At 45.0% G+C, this 24,054-nt stretch overlaps 1 protein-coding gene across 1 annotated transcript in view; it reads left to right on the top strand.

Annotated features, from left to right (window-relative positions):
* The window catches only part of LOC138526363 (ubiquitin-associated domain-containing protein 2-like), a 315,829-nt gene extending 296,866 nt beyond the window's left edge, over positions 1 to 18,963 (top strand). Inside the window, exon 3 of the mRNA XM_069637013.1 lies at positions 18,319 to 18,963. Within this exon, the coding sequence (XP_069493114.1) occupies positions 18,319 to 18,426 (108 nt within the window). The 3' untranslated portion in view covers positions 18,427 to 18,963. The remainder of the gene's footprint in view (positions 1 to 18,318) is intronic.
* Positions 18,964 to 24,054: the final 5,091 nt, after the last annotated feature.

Below are 24,054 nucleotides of genomic sequence, written 5' to 3'. Positions count from 1 at the left end.
AAAAAAGTTTGAAGACCACTGGCGTAGGGGGTGAGAGAACACACATCAGCTTTCATCTGACGTTCTGTCTCCCACCTCCTTCATGTGCTAATAACAGGTTATTTTTTTAGTGAGCTGAATTATCAAGATGTATTTATGCTTTCATGATCTTCTCCAACATCTCTTGATTCAAACAATTTGCTTAGTAAATTAGGGAAGGTGCTGCTCATGCTTTGTTAGGGATTATAAAGATTGTGTCATTGTCCCTCACAGTATCTGCATTTTTTATAATTATTTGTCTGAATGCCATAAATAAGGAAGAAAAAACAAGTTATAAGACAAAATTAAATCACAATTACCATTCCCGAAAAATGTATCGACTTTCTTGATGGTAGCAAGTCTCTCATATTCTGGAACCTTCTGTAACTCATGCTTTTATATCAAGAACTGCAAGATAATTGCCACAATAATTCTGAAAATAATGTGATTGTTTTTAGGATTGCCCAAACATGTCACAATGTCAACATACGGTCTCATCAGAACTGGGTAAGACTGTAATATGTAGGTCAAAACTGCATACAAGAATGTGTGTAATGTTACTATGACGGGTAGCATAGAAGATGCAATGTATTCCTTGTCTTTTGGCTCTGGTGCATTAATGCATTGTTTATTTAGCTTATCTAAAAAAGTTCCAGGATTGCTGTAAGTCCATTTATTCCTTATTAGATTTAAGAAATGTCAATCTTTATTTCAAGGGTGTTTTATTATTCCATAAACTCCTTTTGTTTGCTCTTGGTTGCTGATCTTGTCTGCAAATGCAGAACTTCTTCTCTCGCTTCACTGTCAGTAGATGCAGGAGGGGTCGAAGTTTCTCCCTTGGATGGTTTGATGTTGTGCAGATGCAGCCAGGCTCATCTTCCATGTAGTTTAATAGCCGTGGGGGTAACTACTTCCAGCTGATAGGGTTCTTCAGGCAATTCCCCAGACTCCCAGGACAACATCTTACACATCCTTAGCAACAACATCAAAAGCTCCACCAAAACCATTCTACTAGGGGACCTCAACCTCGGATTTAATGATCCCAAGGACAAATCTGCAGCCACTCTCACCAAGGAACTCAATGACCTGGGCTTCATCCAAAAAGTAGAAAGTCCTACTCACATCAAAGGCCGCATACTTGACTGGATCGCAGACCATAACTGCCTCTCCTCTATCACCTCCAACTCCTCACTGCCTTGGACTGACCACAACTGCATAGAGTTCTCTATTCCTATCACCAAAAACCTTAAGACTCTGACCCCTGCCAGCGCTGCCCAAGTCAGAAGCTCAAAGAAACTCACAGAGGAGAACCTACGCCCATACCTCAATACCCCAGTGTTAGCCCCCCCATTCGCTAGCGACCCCAACATCCTAGCAGACATATATAAAGATGTCCTCACCAAAGCCATCAATGTAATAGCGCCACTTGAATGGAAAAAAGAAAAGAAATCCTTACACTCCAACTCCTGGTTTACTGAAGAACTGCACTCAATGCGATCCCACAAAAGAGCAGCACTAAAAAACTGGCAATCTGACCCTTGCACCAATACCAAAAACATATTCAATTTAATCTCCCACCAATACAAGAGAGCTATCACCATTGCCAAAGCCAACGCCTTCAACACTCGTATCACCAATGCCAAGTCACACTCCAAAGAGATTTTCGCAATCTTTAACGAGCTCATCTCCCCCCCTAACACTCCAGATGAAATAATCAAAGATGAAGCTTGGTGTACCAGCATTCAAGCTGCCATGCTTCACAAAATTGACCTTCTCCAAAAGAAAATCAAAGACCACTGCAAAGCACTTCCTCACCAGACAGGAACCAAACCGACTAACACCCCACCCCCTTCCTCCAAGCCCACCATACCTGACTTCTCCTTCAGAGATGTCACTGAAACAGAAGTTATTAACCTTCTAACAAACCTCAAACCCTCCCCATGCAAAGGCGACATTTGCCCACCTAAACTAGTCAAAGACTGCGCAGACTGCCTTGCGCCGCTCCTCACAGCATTTATCAATGCGTCCTTTAAAACAGGCATCATCCCAGCCAACCTCAAAGAGGCTTGGGTCCGGCCTCTCCTAAAAAAACCAACTCTTGACCCCTCACAACCCAACAACTATAGACCAATAACCACTGTGCCATTCTTGCTGAAATTACTGGACAAAGCCGCACACTGCCAAATCCAACACTTTCTGGAAACCCACTCCATCCTCGGGACGAGGCAATCGGGCTTCCGGAAAGGACATGGCACAGAAACAGCCCTGGTAGATCTGAAGAGCCAGATCACCCAAATCATGGACAAAGGCAAACCGGCTCTTCTGCTTCTTCTAGATCTCTCAGCCGCGTTTGATCTAGTCGATCACAAGACTCTCACCTCCCACCTCACGCACTCAGCCAACTTCTCCAAAGAAGCAGCCGCCTGGATCACCTCCTTCCTCGAAGGTAGGGCCATGAAAGTCTTCTCGGACATCGCTAACGCCACACCGACGACAATCCACTGCGGGGTCCCTCAAGGTTCCTGCACTGCACCCACACTCTATAACTTGTTCACCAAGCCCCTCTTTGACAAACTTGACTCATACGGCATCACCTACACGAACTACGCGGACGACACACAAGTACTTCTACCCCTCTCAGGCTCATACAACGAAGACGCAAAGGCACTCCACACTATCTACTCCATCATCAAGGCATGGATGGCAATTAATGGCCTCTGCCTTAATGGTGACAAGACCGAAATCCTGATACTAGGTCAACAGAACACCTTAGACAAACTGGACAAACTGTACACCAACTTCTCAATTGACAACTCCATCATCCCCGTGTCCACAGCCGTCAAGACACTGGGAGTATACCTTGACTCTTCGCTATCTATGACTAGACAAGTCAGCGCTATTACTTCCGCATCCGCACACACCACCAAACTTATAAACGCCATCAAGCCCTACCTCTCTAAACCTAACTGCCTCTCCATAGCAAGGGCAACCATTGGAGCCAAATTGGACTATTGCAATGCTCTCCTAGCAGGCACATCAGCCAAAAACATAAATAGACTACAAATCACACAGAACAACGCTCTCCGGGCCGCTCTCAGTATCCCAAGAAGAGAGCATATCACCCAGGCCAGGCTCTCAGCCCAATGGCTCCCAGTCAAAGAACGGATCACCCTCAAAATCCTCACCCTCACTCACAAATGCCTCTCCTTCTCCGCCCCGCCCTATCTTTCAGATGCCATCCTCAAACCTTCCTCCACACGTCCCACTAGGACGCAATACGCTAACCTACTCTGCACCCCACGCATCAAAAAAGCCAAAGCTGGAGGTCTAGGTTTTCCCTACATTGCAGCACAGACATGGAACGCTCTCCCCTCAGACATCCGAACGGAAAACTCACTTCCCATCTTTCGCAGGAAACTGAAAACCTCGTTCCTGCTAAATAACTAGCAAACTCTCAGGAAGCCATGTAATTATACTGCCTTGCTATTGTATATATTTCCCCTGTAATTTATGTACTGCTTGTAACTACGGTCTCCTCTGCAACTAAGATGTCTGTAACAAGCGCCACGATGCCTCTGGGCTGATGTGCGCTCAACAAATTTGAATAAATAAATAAATAAATAAATTCAAAGCGGGGCTTATTCCAGGTGCAATCACATTTTCGCAACAGCACCTTACAAGCAGCCTGGATCAGTCGGCTGACTTTCTTCTTAGGTCCTCTTTGACCTCTCCCTTCGGTTCTTGATCTGTTGATACATGAAACAAACACTTGCAGTCATTGTTGCTAGGTAATCCTGCATCTCATCACCTAATGTCTTTGCTACACTGTGGGCATCAGTTTCTACCCTAGTTGGAGGAGCCAAGGGGTGTTCTCATTCGGTGTCCAGTCACCAACTCATGAGGAGTTAGGTGGTGATCTGAGCCAGGCTGATTTCGCAGTGCATATAGCGCAAGGAGCCAACAGTGTAACCACCCCTTCTACAAAGTTATCTTAATCTTTGCTATCCTCTATTTAAAAACTCAGACAAATCACATTCAACTGCGGGTGACAGGCAGAATAGAACTTGTGTTTTATACCTAATAAAAGAGTTACTTGCTCAAATAGTTAATTTACGAAATGTGGTCCATTGTCAGACTGAAGCACTTTGCACACACCCCATCTTGGGAACACCTGACGCACAAGTAACTTGGCGGCGCGTGTGGCATCGGGATGTGTACATGGACCTGGCTTGATCCATCTAGGAAAGGGACATATCACTACCACTATGTACCTGTAACAGTTGCATGTCTGCAGCATAGCCACATAGTCTATATGTAGATGCTGAAATGGGCCATTGGGTCTAGGAATTACTCATCTCACTGCTCGCAAATTGTGCCCTGCAGTACATTTCGGGCATATGATGCAATTCACAATAAACTGTGCCACATGTTCTAAGAAATGGTGAAAACCATTCTTCTGCAATTGTAGCAGCAAGACCCTCTCGAGTCGTATGCACTGGGTAGTGAATCTGCTCCAGCACTATCCCCAATAATGCTAGAGGCAGAACTGGCTTTCCAGTGCTCTCCTGCCTCCAGATTGCCTCAGTGGGGGATAAAGAACACTTTGCTTTCTCCATAAATCTTGCTCCTCCTGTGACGCTCGAACTTGTATTTCAATTAACTGAACAATAGACAGCATGTTGAAGCCCTCCTTTACCAACATGCATTGTCCTGTCATTTTCTTAACACTTCTTATTTAAAAATCAAATATTTGAGAACTATGCTGCCTTTTTGGCTTCTAAATCTGCGGCTTTGTTTCCGTGAGAAATCATTTCCGTTCTTTTAGTATGCGCTGCGCTTTTTACGACTGCGATAATCAAATGGAGCCTTAATAAACTTATCCATTAGGGCTGCATATTGCACTGGAGTGCGGTCTGCGCAGAGGAAGCCCCTCCTTTTCCAGCGTGACAAAACTGCATGCACAGTTTGTCATATCCGCAGAGTCAGAGTACACCGCCATTCTTCATCCTCATATCTTTGGAGTGTGGGGATAAGCGCCACAAATTCTGCAGCCTGGACTGAGCAATGTGAAGGCAGTCTTGCGCTTGTGACTACTTCAATTTCACCCTCTAGTTTCAGCTTTACTACTGCTGATCCAGTATGCCTTTCACCAGTAGTTTGATCCATTTTTGAAGTACCATCAATAAAAATAACTTGTCCCCCCTTCGAGAGCATTTTCTGTAACGCTGTCAATGTCATAAAATTCAGTATACATTGCGCAATCAAGTACATAATCATAGTCCCCTATTGGTTCCGCTATGAATGTTGCTGGATTCACTATTCTCCACCAAAAAATGTGATTGCAGGGAGGGTTTGAGATAATTAGCTGGTATCCTGGTGCTCTTTGTAATGCCCTTTCATAACTGGATCTAAACTCCCACCGTAATAAGGCAATGGTTTGTGTCCATATCCTAATGTCGTTTTCTGTGTGAGAACTACTGTAATGACTTCTTCTTTTGAATGAGAAAATAAGTAAAATTCTTCATGATAGTTCTGGATAACCTAGCACGGGGGCTGTACTAATTGCCTTTTTTAATACCTCAAATCCTTCGTTCATTTCATCTGTACATGGTATCTTACTTTTGTGTACCTGTGCTTTTTTAAGTCCTTTTAAAAGTGGTCGAATATAGGTGCTGTAATCGAAACCCAGGGTTCTATGTTCATTCATCAGCCGTTTTTTTTGCTGTACTTTTTGATGACAATTTGTTGCTGAAACAAATCTTTGATCTTTTTTATTTTTATTTGGGGTCAGGCGGTCTCCGCAGGCTCCCCCCCTATTATTTATTCCATATACACCACCCCACCTTACCCCTTATATGCACCCCCATATTTTTATTTTTCTAAGATTTTTTTTCAGTTTTCAGCAAAAAAAATTCGCAAGAAAGTGCAGCGAAAAAAATAAACGGACGATGAATGAAACGTCATACCAAAACCCAGCCCTACAATAGTTGCATAGTCCTAACAACTGTTGCAGTTTTAGGTTCTGAAGTCTTCATAATTGCTTCTGCTCTTTCAGGTGTCACTTTCTCCCGTCTTGGGAGATCAGTTGTCCTATGTACTGGAGTTTTCCTTTGTCCACTTTGTATCCTTTCTCTGCTAATATGATCATGAGTCGCACTGAGTCTTCCCTACACCTTTCCTCTGTCTCACTGCACACCAATATGTCATCTATGTACTGTATTATTGCATTCTCGAGCTGTACATTGCCCAGGTCCATCTGATGGATCCTGTTAAAGATCGATGGGGACTCACAGTACGCTTGGGGCAAACAAGTATGTTTCAGATTAATATTTCTATACGAAAAGAAAGCCAAATTTTGTGAGTCCTTATGGAGTGGAATTGAGAAGGCGTTTTTTAAATCTATAACTGTAAAATATTTAGCCCTAGATGGAATATTACATAATATTGTGGCAGGATTTGGAAGTAAAGGAAACTCTGCTTCCACAATATTGTTTAGTGGGCGTAGATCCCGAATAAATCTCTACGGCCCCCCCAGTCAATTTCTTCACTGGGTACACAGCAATCATTAAAGCAGAAATGGTCTCGAATATACCTTCATCCGCTTCTCGGGACATAGGATATTGTTTTGCTCGTGGAGAAATTGCTCCTTTTTAAGCTTGATTTTAACTGCTCCTACTCCTTTCAGTAGGCCTATGTCATATGGACTGGTGCTCCTTAAAATATTTGGTACTTTCTCCAAATCTTCCTGGAATAATTACGGTTTCTTTTTTACCGTCACCATTCCCGGTAGTATTTCCATATTCTCTACTTTAATCCAATAAATGAGACTTATAAAGAATGGTAACTCATCATCAAAATAATCATCCCTAAAACGCTCTTGGTCTGTCAAGTCTGTCAATCTATATCCTTCACCGAGGGCTATCACTGCTCTCTAGCCTCTACCCTAAACGTCTGTTCCATGGACAACCACTCTTTCCTCTCTGACCACTGCTGCATCTAACTCTAAAGGTATTTCTGGTCTAAACAAAAACTTTACAGGTATTCTCAATATTTTACCTACCAACTGAGGTAACCATGATAGTAAACAGTCACTCCATACAAAAATACTTCTGGATCTAAAGGAACTCCTCGTAATGCTTTCTGGCCTCTGAAGGCTAATATAAATTAGTTCACATTCATATATTGTATCCCTGGAGTGTAACACACTATTCCCTCATCAGTAAAAGATACTGGGGGTCATTACAAATAGTTCGCAAAGGGATACCGGGCACCGGTAATCCCTTTGCGCCCTACTACGAGTTCCCTTTGCGGGTCCTTCCTTAACGCCTGCTTTTAGCAGGTGTTAAGGACGGGACCAGGGAAGGGACACCGGGGTCAATAACGGTACCGTTATTGCTGCCTTCCCATTGAGCCCTATGGGGGCTCATATGGGCATGGGGAATGGCCTCGGTGAATAGGGAATTACCGGACCCTCTGACCTCGGAATGGACTAGTAATTACTCCATTCACCAGGCCGGAGTCGGAACGATTTTGGAGGCAGCCATGCCGCAAATAGCGGCGTGGTTACCTCCAAAGTCGGAATGAGGGCCACTGTCATGTTAAGTTTTATCATCAAGTCACGTCCCAGTATGTTAATTGGTGTCTTTTGAGAATATAATAAGATTATATTGGCAATTAGTCTATAAAAGGAACTAAACTAATTGCCCCAGAGAATCCCTGCGCATTAATAGCAATGCCTGACTTTGGGTATTTTCCCACCCGGACACAGGAACGAGATGCTCCAGTGTCTAGAAGGAACTAAAATGTCTTGCCTCCTGTCATTACCTTGACACCATGTTCCTCTTGGGGGTCCAGTGTCAATGATGGTGTAATGTATGAGAGCTCTAGTCTTATTTGTGGTGGGAGGTTGTTCCATAAGGTCGCAGCTCTGCAATGATTAAATAGCGCTCCATTGTGTGTCGTGTTTTGTGCAGTCACACCCACATATCCTGCTTGCTTCCAAATGTCATCAGCCCTCTCCTCTAGGATGGCTAGGCCTTTTATGTCACCTATAGCTTGCATCATTCCTGATGCCATTCTTTCTAACTCCTAAATCCATTTTCCCCTCACCTGAAGTCAAACTAGATAATTTACATTTCAAATTATCCTTGTCCATTTGTGGCCACAGAATATATTGTGGTTGTCCTCCCCCTTTCTCTAATAATGGGAATTGTGAAAACCCTGATCTATGATCGTACCCACCTACGCTTCATGTCTTCCAAGTGAGGCTAGTGTCGGTCATTTGTCCCCATCCTGGCAGTGACCTTATTCTGCTTACATAATGCAGGATACATCCCCTGCACTGAGCGACCATGCTTGTGGTCACTCAGTGTATGGTGTCGGTTCTGGTGTTTTTTCTTTAGCGTCCTCGAACTCTGACCATTTTATCCCTTTCTCTACACTCGAATCTTTGAGAAACTGCCTGCACCCACTTTGCGCGTTCTAATTTTCTTCCCTTTCTTCTCCTTACATCATTATGCCCCAGCTTGTGTGACTTTCATCTCTTTCCACTTCATCAAGATCTAGTCTACTTAAAGACAGCGTCCTATGCTCATCTGTTAATGCGTCACCTGACCCTCCTTCTTTTCCCCTTGATAAAGATCCTTCAACATCCTCTTGGGTTTTATTCCCATCTTTATCTCTCATTTGCCTATATAAATCCCCAATCCTCTTCCCTATGTTTTCCACTTCATGCTCGTCAGCCCATGTCTGTACCCTCGGTGTCCTTTACAGCTCCCTGCTGGGCTGTAGTTTTATATCTCCTAATCTAAACACAATAAAGGTTTTCTTCTGACATTTAAAACCCCATACACATGTGCTCTTTTAACGTTTCTGCGTACACCTTCCTTTACTATCTTCAGTAAATGTATCTCATCTCACTTTTTACCCCATGTTGGAGTTTGGTACACACTCTTCTTTTTGGCCTTGCCTTAGGAATTTTTAAATACCCCTATTTGTCATTTTAGTGCGTACCCTTCTGCCCCTCTTGGAACTGGGAATCCAGGTATCTATTTCTCTTCTTTCTTGTCCCAATACATTGTTACTTCTATGCATATATTTACAATACAGTCCCTCCCCCTATTATTGCCACCTTCGATGTTCTACTTACATCCATGGCTCAGCTCGAGTCCCTCTGCATCGTCTCTTCCCCAATCAACCAGTTTGCCTTCAGTCCTTTGGACACCTGCGGGGACCAGACAGGAATTTAATGAAAGGAGTACCTGTCAACCGAATCGTCTTAAACATGTTTTGCATGACGATCTCCACAGTCGTCTGGCTAATGGCGGAATCAATCAAGAGTCTGAGAGTCTAGATCTGAGCCTAGGTCGATTAGACCAGAACCATCCATACTGCTACCAAAATGTGCTCTAGCACCTTGGAGCCTCTCATGTGGTAGTTGGAATTACCAATAATGATCTTGGACCCAAATAGCTGGACAGACTCAAAGAATATGGCAAAGTACTACTTTATTATCAGCATAAAATAAAGTAGGGTAATCTTGTGAATAACAGGCAGTAATTCACGCACTCACACGCAAATGTGACTATACAAAGGTTTTATACATCGATGTGTGTCATCTATGACGTCATCCTATGTGGCAAACTAAAACCTATTGAAGGGAGGTATTGGTTAGGGAATACATGTTAACTATATTATACATAAGTGTTAATAACTTCATTGGCTGCCCCTTATCTGGTGAGCATGCCTGGAACCACCTCTAAAAAGGTATAATACTCATTATAACAGAAAAAATGACAGCAGGTTTGTCTTTGCAACATGTTATAGCATGTTGCTAAATAGACCTTCTGATTGGTTGGCATGCTTTACCAAACTTAGACTTTTGGCTCGTTATCAGCACATAAGCAAAACGAAACTCAGGTGCCGAGAGTAACGTCAGACTACTCCCCACTTTCCCAATTAGTCCATTGTCTCTAATCGGTCAGGCCTCAAGCCAAGGCTTCTCCTTTGAAGCTGACCTCAGAGCTTGCTCTCTGCTCTAGGACATTCAAGACATTGTAGGCACACTATTATCTTTGTTTGGGCTTAATGAATAGCCTTTGTTTTCAACTTCTAAATCACGTGTGAGGAAACCACACATTTATTTCCATTTTAACCTTCGAGTTACTGTTTATTTGATTCAATTGTGCTGGATGTTATGACCTTTCTTGGCATCTAGAGACTTGCTCACTCCATCTTACATGGATTTTCTATATCTTTATTTGTCCAATACCTGGCTCTTGCAGATGTTTCTCCTTCGCTTAATCTAAGAGCGAAATGTCTTACGCACATGGCTTTTCCTTTTGACTCCTCTTGTGCCTTGCAATTGTTGCTTGAAATAGCACCCTTGATCCCAGGCCAATAGACTTCTCTTTATTCCTCACAAAAAGCTGTTTTTCCAGCGTCTCTTGACTGCAGCCCTGGTCTGTCTCTGAGGAAGCTTAATTGGTTTTAATACGAGTTTGAGGTCCATCTTTCCATCATAACCGTTCTAGCTATGTTATGCTTCCCTCTGTAGCAACCTTCTATATGTCATCTACCTTTGCGCTTCTGCTTATATACATTTATTAATCAGCAGGTTACTTTATCTTCTTTGCATATATAATTTTTTTATATTCGATTACATGTTTCTCTTGTTACTTCAACTACATTGCTATTCTTAAGTATTTGCGTATCGGTTTCAGTGCGTCTTAGTATCTCCCCTCTATGATGTCACTCTGCTCTTATCAGATTTCACTTATAGCTCTTTAATAGTGTGTGTAGACATCCTTCCACCCTCTCAGTCCGACGGTATATTTGATACGGTTGTCTGAGTGCATATCGTCTCTCATACACTTGATGCAGTATTGGGATGATACCTGGTGTCTCACGTATGGCTCTTCTACTACTGTTCCAATATGTGAGGGGGCCGTAGCTAGGGATAACATGTCTACCTGCTGCTCTACTCAGCAGTGGCGCATAACTTCATCTTCCACCATCCAGGACACAGACGCCCAAAGAGGCCTGTACTGGCAAAGCGCACGTCCCCCCACTTTCGTACCCCAGTGGAAGGCCGGCTGTCAAACTTTGTTGATCAGTGGTGAAAGATTTCCTTGAACAAATGGGTGCTGGACGTTCTTCAGCAGGTGCACGATTTAGAATTTCAAGACGGGTACCCTTGCATTCCTCCTGTCGCACGTCAAGAACTTCACATTGCCCAACTGCTGCAGGAAGTTCAGGCCATGTTACAAAAAGGGGCAGTAGACCCAGTCCCTCCAGGGATCCGGAGTGTACTCCAGACACGTTCTGATTCAAAGAAGGAGGGTGATACAAAGTCAAGAGGGTGATGTCCGATCCTAGACTTGCGATGCCTAAACAAGTACCTAAAATACCCAAAATTCAGGATGGTCACGTTGCATTACGTGCTCCACTAGCTGGAGGAGGGGGATTTTCTGGCAACTTTCGACCTGGAGGACTCCTACTTCCACATCCTGATTCATTGCAAACACCAGAGGTTCCTGCTTTTTGTTTCCAAGGGCAACATTACTAATTCAAGGCCGTTCCCTTCTTTCTGAAATCGGCTCAGAGGGTATTAACCATCTACGCTGCCAGGGAATCCATGTCTATCCTTAACTGGACGAATTGCTCATCCGGTCCCGCTCCCACTCACTGGTGACCCAGTATACGGCGGAGACCATACACCTTCTGACTTTGATTGGATTCAGCATCAATTATCTGAAGTCCTGCCTGGTGCCATCTCAGAACGCTCTGTTCCTGGGTACCAGGCTCCACACAATTCCGTGTCTGGTGACTCCCTCAGAGGAGAGGGTGAAGGATCAGCATCCATCGCAACAGTTCAGTCTATGAAATCCCTGTTGGGCATGATTTCCTCCTTCATCCATCTGGTTCCCTTTTGCAGGCTCCAAGTGTGGCCCCTCCAGGAATTCCTAGACGCCGGGTGGTAGCAGGTCACAGGCACATGCACAGAGAAGTCGCCCTCAATCAGGCATTCATCAAGCTCTTCAGTGGTGGTCTTTTAGGCCACACCTCACTCAAGGTGCCCCCTTTCAGATCCCTCACTACTAGGCTACAGTCACTATCACCGCCTCTTGAGGGTTGGGGATCCCACACTGGGCATTCTCACGCCAAAGGCCTCTGGCTCCCATAGGAAAAGGAGTTGCGCATAAATGTCATGGAACTACAGGAATTCCTCTGGGCTCTATGAGGAACCTATGGTGGCAACAAGTAAGACCGACACAAGTGATCACAGCTCAAGGGTGTTTATTGAACAATGAATGCTGTATGCAGGTTGGAAAAACGCCTAATCTAAACCTAAATCTAAGATGGGAGCAAGCGTCAAACATCAAATGAAAAATAAGGCAGTCCTAGTGGTGTCATGTCATATAAAAGGGGCCTATACTAAGAAACCTATTGCCAAACCTTCCAACTAATACAAAAGGGTGTGGGATAGTTTTCAAGAAAGGAAAGAAGTGTTCAATAATATGCCAGGATGCGGTAGCCTGGGTCTCCCTTCCCCACATTTTGAACGTGAGGGTAAGATGGGAGCTTGGAGCATAGCACAGTCTCGGGCTTCTCCAGGACGAGACGATAGTTCCAATGGCAGTTCTCGGGCGCGTCGATGGCCAAGTCTCATTTCCTTTGAAAGTCTCTTGCCTAGGGGTCCTGACGTGTTTAAACAACAACAACAAAAAAGTTCCTTCAACCAAATGGAAGTTTGTTAGGGTGATAATGTTTCACCCCTGGGCCCCCCTCTTCTGGGCGCTGACCCTTCCTGACTTTTAGTACTTGGGTGCCTTCACCCCTTTTGTCAGCATCCATTGATCGGGTTCACTCTTGGTAACTTTACATTCACAATTGCTTGAGGGATTCACCTCCCTTTGTTTCACACTGCTTGTAGATCAAAGTGTTTTGATTGTACAGGGATTTTGCTTGACCCCCTGTATGACCAATTTAACCTATTTCGCTGGCCTTTCTACGGCCTTCTGGTATTTGTAGTTTCGCTTAGACAGGGATCGACCAGAGTCTCTTGAGTTAGCACCCACGTGGTGCTGGATTCTGTCATGATGCCTACCTCCAAGGAGCCAGGCCGGGCCCAGCAACCCCAGAGGCAGACATCATTTTCCCCAGGGAAGTCTCAGCGGGCCCAAGTCGGGGCCCTTTGGACTCAGTCCTGGCGCCTTAGGCGCCAGGCTCATAGCGGACCCCAGTCCTGGCGCCTTAGGCGCCAGGCTCATAGAAGAGGATATGTGTTTAAGTGCTTGGGTGCACACTTACCTGATGCAGACCTTGCTGCTTCATCCAGGCCCTCTTGAGGCCTGAATGGGACTACTTTACCTGTAGGACTACTTCACCACCCGGGTGTGGTCGGGGAAGGATACATACCTGATTGGTGGAAGGATACATACCAGGAACCTCTTCCAAGGCTATTTAAACCCCACCCGAACAGCCACACGTGCTTCGCGTTGTTCTGCACCTAGCAGCTGGACGCTCACCGTGTCAGCTCCTGCATCCTGACTTCAGCCACGCCTGCCAGCACCCTGGAACACCTGCAAGGGGAGAAAGGAAGAGAATAGGAGAAGAAAAGCCCTTACCTGCTAAATCTGCATCCCGGAGTCATTTCTCCAACGGCCCTGAAAAGGAAGACATCATTTTAAAGGCATTTTGTTTCGATCGCTGCAGCGCTGCATTTTACTCACCTTTGCAAGGCGCTTCCATCTTCAGCAGCGATCTTCCGGATTCAGCTACGCCCCGGCACCTAGAGGAAAAAAGACAAGAACAAAGGTGAGAGGGAGAAAAGGAATAAGGAAAGCTCAGTTTCCTTTTAAGTCTTACCTGTTGGATTATTCCCACTGCATTTCGGGTCCTGCCGCTTCCTGGCATCTCCGGACCCCGGCCCCTATGGGGAAAAAAGACAAAGACATTGAATGAGCGAATGCAAAGACATTACCTGAGCGCTCATCCAGAACTGTTTCACTTCGGGTCGGCGCCATATCTCCGGCACTCCGAACCCCGGCCCCTAAGGGGAAAAAGACATAAGCATTAGCGCTTGCTGCAATTAGACAACGAACATTATTATTAAGCTTGAACTTTTGAACAGAACTTTTACAGCGCCTTACCTGAACAGTCAAGCTTACCTGAACTCCCATCAATCCTCAATCCAGTGAAGTAACTGGGTTTCAACGCGCCCCTGCATCAGAAGCAGGATGGAGAGCTCATCCTTCCAAACCCTAAGGTGAGGCTTCACAGGGAATCGTGGAGGAGGTTTCGTGGAGGGTTGGAAGGGAGTGGGAGGCTTGAGCATTGTTCCACAGTTGGTAATACTCCCTTTTCACGCACAGGAGGGTATCCAACGAGCCAGGGAAGCCAGAATAGAGGGGCCCTTCCTGTCCATCTTCAGAGTTCTGCGCCTTCGACGCCGCGCCTCCGTGGGAACCAGGTGAGCGTTACAGATTCCCTCTGCAGCTGGTCTATCCTTTTACACTTGTTACAGTTCTTTCATAGTTCATCGAACTTGCTTCAAAACGTGCTACTTTGCGACTCTCACTCAACACAGCCCGGTTCTTAAAGTTTCTTTTTCGACTCACCGGCTGTGATGAACCACTTGGCTTTTCTTCTTCATCGGGGTCAAGGCCGGTAGCATGGTTGCAGGGTCTTACCTCGCTCCTGCTATTCGGCATAGGCATGCCCCGTGTATCGTGGACATCTGCTGCAAGATACTGGTGCTTTTGGTCGCAGTCTTAGGCTCCCTTGCACGAAGGTTACGCGGGTCTGGGACGAAAAGGGTAAGGTCACTTCTCTCCTTGCCATCCTCTCGATTCCCGCCACCTTTCTCCTTCTCTTGAACTGCCGCGATTGATTAGCCGTCTCGTCGTGCTGTCTGCCGTCTTCGTACTGTGCTATCGAGCTCCACCTTTTATCTCTTTGGGGAAGGGAAAGGGCCGTCAGGTGTGTGTGAGATTATGGGTAATTGCCTGAATTTGCTTGACCCTTGTATTGGGACATGTCAGGCTCTGGTGTTAGTGCCTTGTTATTTGTGTTATGTGAAAGTGTTGGTGTCGGAAAAGGAGGGAGGGAGTGGTTTTGAAAGTCCTACGGGAGAGAACGGGGAAAAGATGTCAAAGGAAGGGGGATACCGCGTCTCGCCCATCAGTGTCCCACTCCCCGAGGACCCCCCATCCAGGTGAGCCTCTCTCATTGGTCAACCCCCAGGAACTGCATCCAATAGCGATGGCCGTGTCCTGGCCACCTGGATTACATATCCCCAGGGACTAGCTAGAGAGACACCTTATGGTTTCTCACAGCCCTCAGGTCGTTCCAACCTCAGCTACAGGGGCCAGTGTTGCAGATCTTCACGGACAACACCACCACATGTTTTACATCAGGAAGCAGGGTGGGATGCGCTCCCCCATCTCTCTCCCTGGAAGACCAGTCCCTGTGGTTCTGGGAAATTCTTCAAGACATGTTCCTCGTCCACTTTCACATAGTAGGCGTCAAGAACACCTTTGCAGACTCGCTCAGCAGGGACCTGCGGTCCCGCAGCGAGTGGTTGCTTCAACAAGCGTAGGTGTCTCACCTCTTCAGCGAGTGGGGTCTTCCTCAGATCAACCTCTTTGCGACGGCTGCCAACTCCAAGTGGCAGTGGTTTGCCAGCAGATATCGTTAACCAAGGAGTCTAGGGGATGCCTTCTCATTCCCCTGGGAGGGCCTCTTCCTGTACGCTTCCCCCTGCTCGATTCCACTACTATTATGTGTGATAAACACACTTAGACGTTGCCACTGCAGGGTGATCCTCATTGCACCGGCATGGCCGAGGCAGATATGGTACACAGACTTCTCCATCTGTCAGTGGCTCCAGCCATCCAGCAACCTCTGCTTCCTGACGTCCTCTCCAGAGAAGAAGGATCAATCCTGCACCATGACCCAGCGTCACTGAGCCTCAATGCCTGGCTCCTGCAGCCCTAGAATTTGGCCACTATTCCCTGCCGTTAGAATGCAAGAATATCCTGGCCCAGGCTAGGGCTCTCTTTACCTTGTCTTGCTACAGGCACCGGTGGAAACACTTCACTGTGTGGTGCTGGGCACGGAAGATCAGGCCACTGCAAGTAACAGCTCTACAGCTCCTCCCGTACCTACCATCACTGGCTAAAGTTGGCCTTGCTCATGCCTCCATCAAGGTTCATCTGGCTGCCATATGCAGGTACACATGGCTCCAGGCAAGCTCACCCTGTGGTTGCACAGGCTCATTAAGGAGTTCCTCATGGGACTCATCAGAATTTTCCCGCCAGTAAGGGCTTCTGCACCGGTTTGGGAACTGAAAATGGTACCCTCTAAACTCATGGGGCCTCCATTTGAACCAAACCATTGTGCCCCTTTGAAGTGGCACGCACTAAAGACTTTTGGAAAACATCTCTGCTTTTTGTCAATTTTGGACCTGTGGGACACTGGAGGGACCTATCTAAGGCTTCCATATCCAGGTGGCTCTCCGGCTGTATCATGCATTGTCATCGTCTAGCCAACAGACCGCTTCCGGGCCGGCTGAGAGCCCACTCCACTAGAGCCATTGCAGCAACAACAGCGTTTCCCTCTGGTGTTTCCCTGCTTGACAACTGCAGGGCTGCTACATTGTGGTCTACCCACACCTTCACGAAATGTTACTTTGTTTACCGGTGTTTCAGGGAGGAGTCCTGGGTCTGCCAGGCGGTGCTGGGCAACCTGTTTGTTTTAGATGAGCCTGTTCCTGGGGTAACTGTATTACTTCTGTGAGCCCTGACTCCTCCTTTGGTTGTGTATATTTACTGCTGTGTAATCTTATTCATGAGCTTGTGAATCAATGCAAGACCCCCTGCTGAAGAAGGTACAAGTTACTTACCTGTAACTCTTGTTCTCCAGCATGGGTCTTGCATGGATTCACAGGAAACCCTTCCTTGATCCCCTCTCTTGCTCTTCCTGGTTCATACTGTCACTTTACATGTGCTACCAGTTCTGAAGATGGCCACCAGGGGTGGAATTTAGGAGGACGAGTGTCATTGGCTGGGTGCAGTATGACCCAAAGGATACTGATAGGCTATAGAGGAGATGAGTAGATACGTTTGAAGCTAAACTGCTTTCTTTTACCAAGGATTCCCAGCTTGACGACGGGTAATATTCATGAGCATGTGAATCCATGCAAGACACGTGCGGAGAACAAGAGTTACAGGTAAGTACATTTTACCATAGACCTCACTGACGATTTGAGGATTTCTTTTAGTACTGATTTTCCACATGCTGTAATCTATTACTACATGCACAAATGTCAGGGTCACCACACACTAACATAACGTTACTCCCCTAAAGATAATAATGCATGGAGATTTTCAGAAATTCATGGTCACTCATTGTTTCAGCCCAAAAATGCACTTCAGTCCCCATTTGTGGGATGTAAATAGGTTGGGTGCAGTAGCAGATCATACTGATACTTTGGCAGATGCATAAATGTGCAGTTGGGTTAGTGATGACCCTTCAGTGCAATGTATTTAAAGGAAATGAGAAGTTGGTCATGTCAGACTAACGTTTTTTTCACATCATACAGGTAGGCACTTGCAACTATACCGGCACACGAATGCAAAGCCAATGTTGGCAATAGATACATCGGTCTCCCTTCTTCAGCACGGCATTTTATTGGCTATTGGTTTTGCTACAGTTGCTTAATGTGTTCCCTTTGTTCATAAAACAATATCAACAATGTTCTGGGGTGGTTTTGGTATTGCTTTGAAATGTTAAGTATTCTATCAATGTATTGTATTACTTAGCAGTCAAAGATCATAGTTTTGTCATTACAATAAAGATATGGAAAAATGAAAATCGAGACCATTGTCCGTTCATTTAGGTGAAGCAATTCGATTTAATTGAATTCATTTGTTGTTATAACTTTCTTCAGATGTACGGTATATCATAGTTTGAAAATGATTATGGTAACCTGTTACCTTCAGGAGTCTTCATTGCCTTAGCTTTACTTTGTATGTAATATTAGGAAATTGTATGTAAAATGAAAATAAATGCAAATAGGTATTGAAATATGAAACCACTTAATTAGAATCAAAGATAACCACTTCATAAACCCACCTTCTTACCTTACTGGTTTTACTGTCCCACCAACAAGCTGATTAATGATGCAATTAAAAATATACATTGTTTTAGAGTGTATTCTATTTTACTGTTTAGTAGATACTGTTGTAACATCCTGTAAAATGCTTTCTACAAATATGACTGTTCTTTCTCTTTTAGATTGCTCAACTTATGGAGATGGGATTTTCCAGGGCTGATGTCCTAGAAGCATTGAGGTCTTCAAACAACGATGTCAACATGGCTTCCAACATCTTACTCCAGCATTGATGATTATGTTTATGATACAACGTCCCCAGGATCTTGTTCCATTTGAAGATGTTTCACTGCCGGATATAACTGGCACTATTGAAGGTGTATGAGCCCACCTGGGAGTAATGCGTTTGACCGAGTGGTAATTATGTGTCGCATCTGAACGAGACAGATTCTCTTCCCAGGATCATAGAGGGATTTTTCTTGCTGCTCACTTTCAGAACATTACCACAAGAAATTATCCATATTTATATTTGGATGAAAAGGGCTATTTGTTTTTTAAAACTTTGAATTAAACATGGAGAACTGTCTCCTAGTTTGTTCAGCTTGGTGGGAAAAACAAGTGCTCTTTGCTGAACAAACTGCTAATCTCTGGGAAAGCAAAATGCAAATGCTGCCGTGGTGGTGTGAATGATATGCTTTTTGTCATATTATGAGGTTGTAAACCATTTTGATTTAGGTTTATTAATCAAAGTATTAAATATGTTTAAAATAATACTTGCAATGCCATTATATACATATTTTTATGGTATTAAAAATGAACTGTAAAATTAATTTTAAGAATGCTTAGAACAGTTTGTCATACATTATTTTGCACTTTCACCCTAAATGGAATGCTCGAGTGTGGGCAGCCAATCTGAAACATCATCAAGCGTTAATAACCTCTGCTATTGGATCAGTGAGTATGCAGCAATCCTTTGAGCTCTGCGTTCCAAGAAGGCCCTTTCCTCCACTACCGACTACTGTCATGAAGAAAGGCATACAGTTATTTATCGAAAGATCCAACTTCTGTATATCATTCACATTTTATGATTTACATGAAAATTGCAAACATGTTTTGTTCAGGCGCGCAAAACTATGGTAATGAACGAAAAGATCGAATCTAAAATGCTGAATGCACGTTTAACAATATTTGGTGAAAGATGCACAACATGGACATTTCTATAGATTCAATTTCAGTATTCCGCAGTGTCTGGTAAAGGATCCTGAAAACATTGTATAAACATAAGCACATGGGAGTGAGGGTTGGGGGATTGAGGAGGGAATAGCCAGCGCCAGAAGAATGCAATGCCAGCGTGGGACTACAATTCCCAGAAGGAGGTAGGGCAGGCGTAGCACATAAAGGCAGACTGACCAACCTATGTCATGTGCAATTCACTCCCCTTCTGCAATCAAATTCACTCCCCTTCTGAAATTCAGCTGCCACCACTCACCACGAAAAGAGGTCGCCGCAAACAGGTTGCGGCAGAAGCTATCGGGCCGTTACGACAGCTGCCTCCAATCACCACACAAAGTACTCGCCTGTGTAGGTACCCGCGAATTGGTGCAATGCACACAAATACTGCAGGCACTCCTGTCTTCTTCCACCTATATACATATGTCACATGAACCACTTCTCACTCCCCCACCCGTTCCCTCCCTTCTTGCCGCCAACACATGGCTTACGGTACATTTTCCAGACCCTTCTGCCGCCGTACTGTCCTCCGATACACCATGGCAGCGTTTCCCCAAATTTTTTGACACACAGCACGCTTCCCTCCAGCCAACCATCGGCCGCCTCCAAAGTTCTCCGACAGCACGCCGTACCGCAAGCCAATGACACTTCTGTATGCGGAGCGAACAGGGAAATGGGTCGGCGGAGCAGACCCAGATATCACACATTTTTTGGGAAGTGCATTTCAGTCATTAGCAACAAAAGTACTGGTCATATTTCCACCAAATTTGGTGAAAATCCATCCAGCCGTTCAGCCTGTAGCCGTGCGCAAAGTTTTTCTCCATTCTATCAATGGAAAAAAATAAAAATGTCGGACCCCCCTATAACTTTGCCTTCCTGCATGAAACCTCACCCAACCTGGTGAAAAAATTCAGAGCCGGCCATATACTTTTAAGTTTGGTGTGGATTCCTCAAGGGCGAGCGAAGTTATAAGCCGCCGAACAAGTGGTCTTCCTGTGAGTTTAGCAATTTAACCATAGCTGTTAGTGGTCTTTTAAGGGTTTGTGGTCTGATCTTTGAAACAAATAGAAACGTATGAATTGTTTTTATTTCCCAGCTTCCTGCCAACATTTCTGTTTTACTACAAGAGAATGTTACTTTGGCATTTCTAAAAACACTGCATGCAAAAACAATTATTTCTTATTGCTTATTTCTTTCTGGTGTTAGCCACACAGTGAGCCCATAATCCCTTACATCCATCATAATTCTATTTTTAGTCATCAACTTCCTCATTATCACAGTACTCTCTTAAAACGTCGTAGAAACTTGGCGTAAAAGTCCATCATTGACAAAAATGACATTTTTTCTTACAGACAATGATGCTTATGTGCCCTTGGTTCGTTTTAAGTCTTCCCAGATACACATACAAGTAATGGGAGGGACTTTTGTGATTTCTTCAGTGGTTTTGGATGCATCTACATCACGAGGGGTGCCATGCAGGGTGCCACAGATCTCTTTCCATCACCCACTATATTGTAGAATCACGCTCCAGCAGGGGGCGTACATGGCTGGTAACGGCCCGCCAACCTGAGCCTAGGCAGGCCCGAGCAAAGCCAAGGCCTTGGCGAGGGCTAGGGGTCGTTACTGGCCTGTACACACCCCTGCCGGGGTGTGATTGCACGTTTTAAGTGACTAGTGAGATTAATGGAAGCATTCTGCTTTATGGATTCTGGCTGTAATCCACTTGAAATGGAGGAGTGCAGTACCAGTTGTAGTGGGTGGTGATCACTTTCCGATCTTATTACTTCAACATTTTTCACCAATGCCCACAATTTAACATTAAAATATAGTTAATGTGGCTAGTTGGATTGCCACTAGCAAACGTCGCCTTGGCCCGGCGGTCTCCCATTACATGCTTTTAGGTTCAAGGCAAGCCATATTCGAGCCATCCCCAAGGTATTTCTATACTGTGTTTTTGCAAGCGTAGCATCCAGGTTAGGGATGTCTCACGCCAAATCTTCATCCTCTGTGGCATCAGTAGTTAGAGCTGGGGGTTCAAACTGGATGTTAAGGTTACATGCGTTAATAATATGAATACTCAGTGTCTGACTATCTTTCCAGCTCTCTATGCAGTGTTTAGCCAACATAATTGTCTCCACAACATTGCTTGGGTTTTGTCGATTATAGATGTTGAAAAGCAAAAATTCACTTTTACTATTAGGTTTATTATGAAGCATTTGCAGGTCAGGGGTTCCACTATTGATAACTTCTACAAGAGTGTTTAAGGAACCCTGTAACCATGTTTTGAGGCATCCGCTGTGTCTATCACCCTTCCCCTTTATAGCAGAGATCTCATAATAAGAATACTCTTGGAGCGGAACCGGGGACAAAGCCCAGGTCTCTTGAAAACAGACAATCTGGTGCGATCTGATGAAGTCGCACCACGTATCGTCATGGGTGTTTCTAGTTAGACGTGTAATATTCCAGCATAAGAGGTGCAACTCTGGAGCAGGGCCACCCTTGTTCGGTAAATGTGGTGGAATGGTAGCCCTGCACTCGAGGTGCGCAATGGGTCAATCAATCGCTTCTAGTTCTTCGTCATTGCCAGAATCCACTCTCATTTGTGAATCTGTGGTAGGGGCGGGAGGTCCTACTGCATGGATTTTAGGTTGAACCACGGGTGACGTTAAGGTGGAATTTGGGCACGGGATACTCAGTAATCCAGTCTTTGGGGGTAGAGCTCTTAGTTCAATGTTTACGCCTCTTAGTGGGTAAGATCTAAATTCCAGCGATAATAGTCCTTGTATGAAGAAATATATTAGAGATTGTTAAACAAATAAAATCCTTTGTAGTATATTCAGGAGCTGGGAATAACAGCCCCGTGTATGTCTTATTCAATGAGTAGCTTTATCTTTTAGCATCTACTTTGATTTGTTAACTTTTGCGGCCAGCTAAGAGACATTTACCAAGTAAACTAGATGCCTAATAGGGTTATGTGTCGAAGGTTCCCTTTTGTTCATCCACCTACTCAATGTAGTAGACCCTTTTGGCAGCATGAGTGTTCGGTTGTCTTGCTTATTCCCTACGTGTGGTACCCCATCCCCAGACTTATGTAGAAGTGAATCTGTGGCTTTCCCTTGATTGATTCCCATGTTTAGCAGTGTGCTTGGCAATTGCTTCATCAATTTCTGTGTGAATGAACTATAGTTTATGCTGGAAGTATTTTTCCCGGCATTCACAGTCTCAGTGAAAGTACTAGAGCTCTGGCATTCCAGTTTGTCAGTATAGTTAGGGTTATTTTCCATGAGCCCACTATGTAAATTGGTGTTTCGTAGCAGAATTCACCTTCATGGTTCCACCGTCATCTAACAATTATTTTAAGCAAGTCCTTCATGCTTTGCATGATTGGTAGCAGCACATGAGACAAGAGCAAGTGTGAGGCGGTAGTAGTGAAGATGGCTGCAATGAATATTCAGCAGGGTCTATGTCCCAACAGGTTACCTGCTTCATACTACAAAGTGCCGCGATTTGACTTTGAAGATTGTACATCATTCCTTACTGGCTTATCTACATTTCCACCTTCTGTATCACCAAGCTGAGACAAGGAATCCAATCTATTGGACCCTTGCATAGTGACATAACATACAGGACTAGAGGGAGTTGGTGTAACAATGGCTTTAAGGGTGGCTAATTCGAGATTAGCAATTTGGGTTTCAGTAGGTAACGAGCCATGTAGCTCCACTGGGATGTTATAGTTTCTCCCTCCTATTTGGTCAGTATTTTATGGTATATCAAAAGCGGGCAGAGTAGCCCCCATGCTGGCCATTGATCTTGGGGATAGGTGTGGGCCATAAACCTTATGGTTCTCGAGGAGCCACTCCACCGTTAATGCTGGCAGGTTTTTCTCAAACTTTGTAAGCAGCTTTATTTATTGTATTTATTTGCTTGTTAGGCGCTTCTACGGGAACTAAATCATGTTTCAAAGCACCCACACGCAGGCTGGGAGGGAACATGGGATAGCAGTACAACTAAATACAAAAAATACAGAGGGGGAAGGGACGGCCAAACCTACTATGCCTTGTGAGTATTCAGAACGTGCAAGTGCAGGAAGGAAGAAGGCAGTGGGGTAGGTGCTGTGGTGTCCGTGCTGCATGGTGAGCCACAGATGAAGTAAAAGGTATGGTAAGTGCTATGCGGACAGGAGCTGCGTTGGGTGGAAAGTGAGAATCTATAGTGTGGAGGGTGTGCGGCGGCAAGTGCTTAAGGAAAACAGATGCTAGGAAGGTTGGGTGCGAATGGTCAGAGGCCCAGGGGATGCATAAGTGTCCAATACACCAATCACTGCAACTGTGGGATTAGCAGAGCCAGGAAGAAGGGGAAGGAGGAGGAAAAAAGGAGAGTCTTGAGGTGTTTTCGTAACTTCAGACGGTCCTGCTCAAAATGCAGCGGGAGGATGAGGCTGTTCCAGAGGAGGGATCCAGCTGAGGAAAGTGAGCAGCCTCCTGCTCTCTGTTTAGCTAAACACTTTACACACAGAGAGTTGGTGCCAGAGAGCGCAGAGGTCTAGAAGGAGAGTATTTGGTAAGAGACAGTTGCAGATAGTTTGGTCACCAGACAGTCTTGTGGGTGATTCAGAGGGATTTGAATTTGATCTGTGCAGCAACCGGGAGCCAGTGGAGGCTTTTTAGTGCAGGAGGGATGCGGTCCCTTGG

Source organism: Ambystoma mexicanum, chromosome 7p (genome assembly GCF_040938575.1).
Source record: "Ambystoma mexicanum isolate Mex_15411 chromosome 7p, UKY_AmexF1_1, whole genome shotgun sequence".
Classification (NCBI taxonomy): Eukaryota; Metazoa; Chordata; class Amphibia; order Caudata; family Ambystomatidae; genus Ambystoma; species Ambystoma mexicanum.
This window is presented reverse-complemented; position numbering and strand designations above follow the sequence as displayed.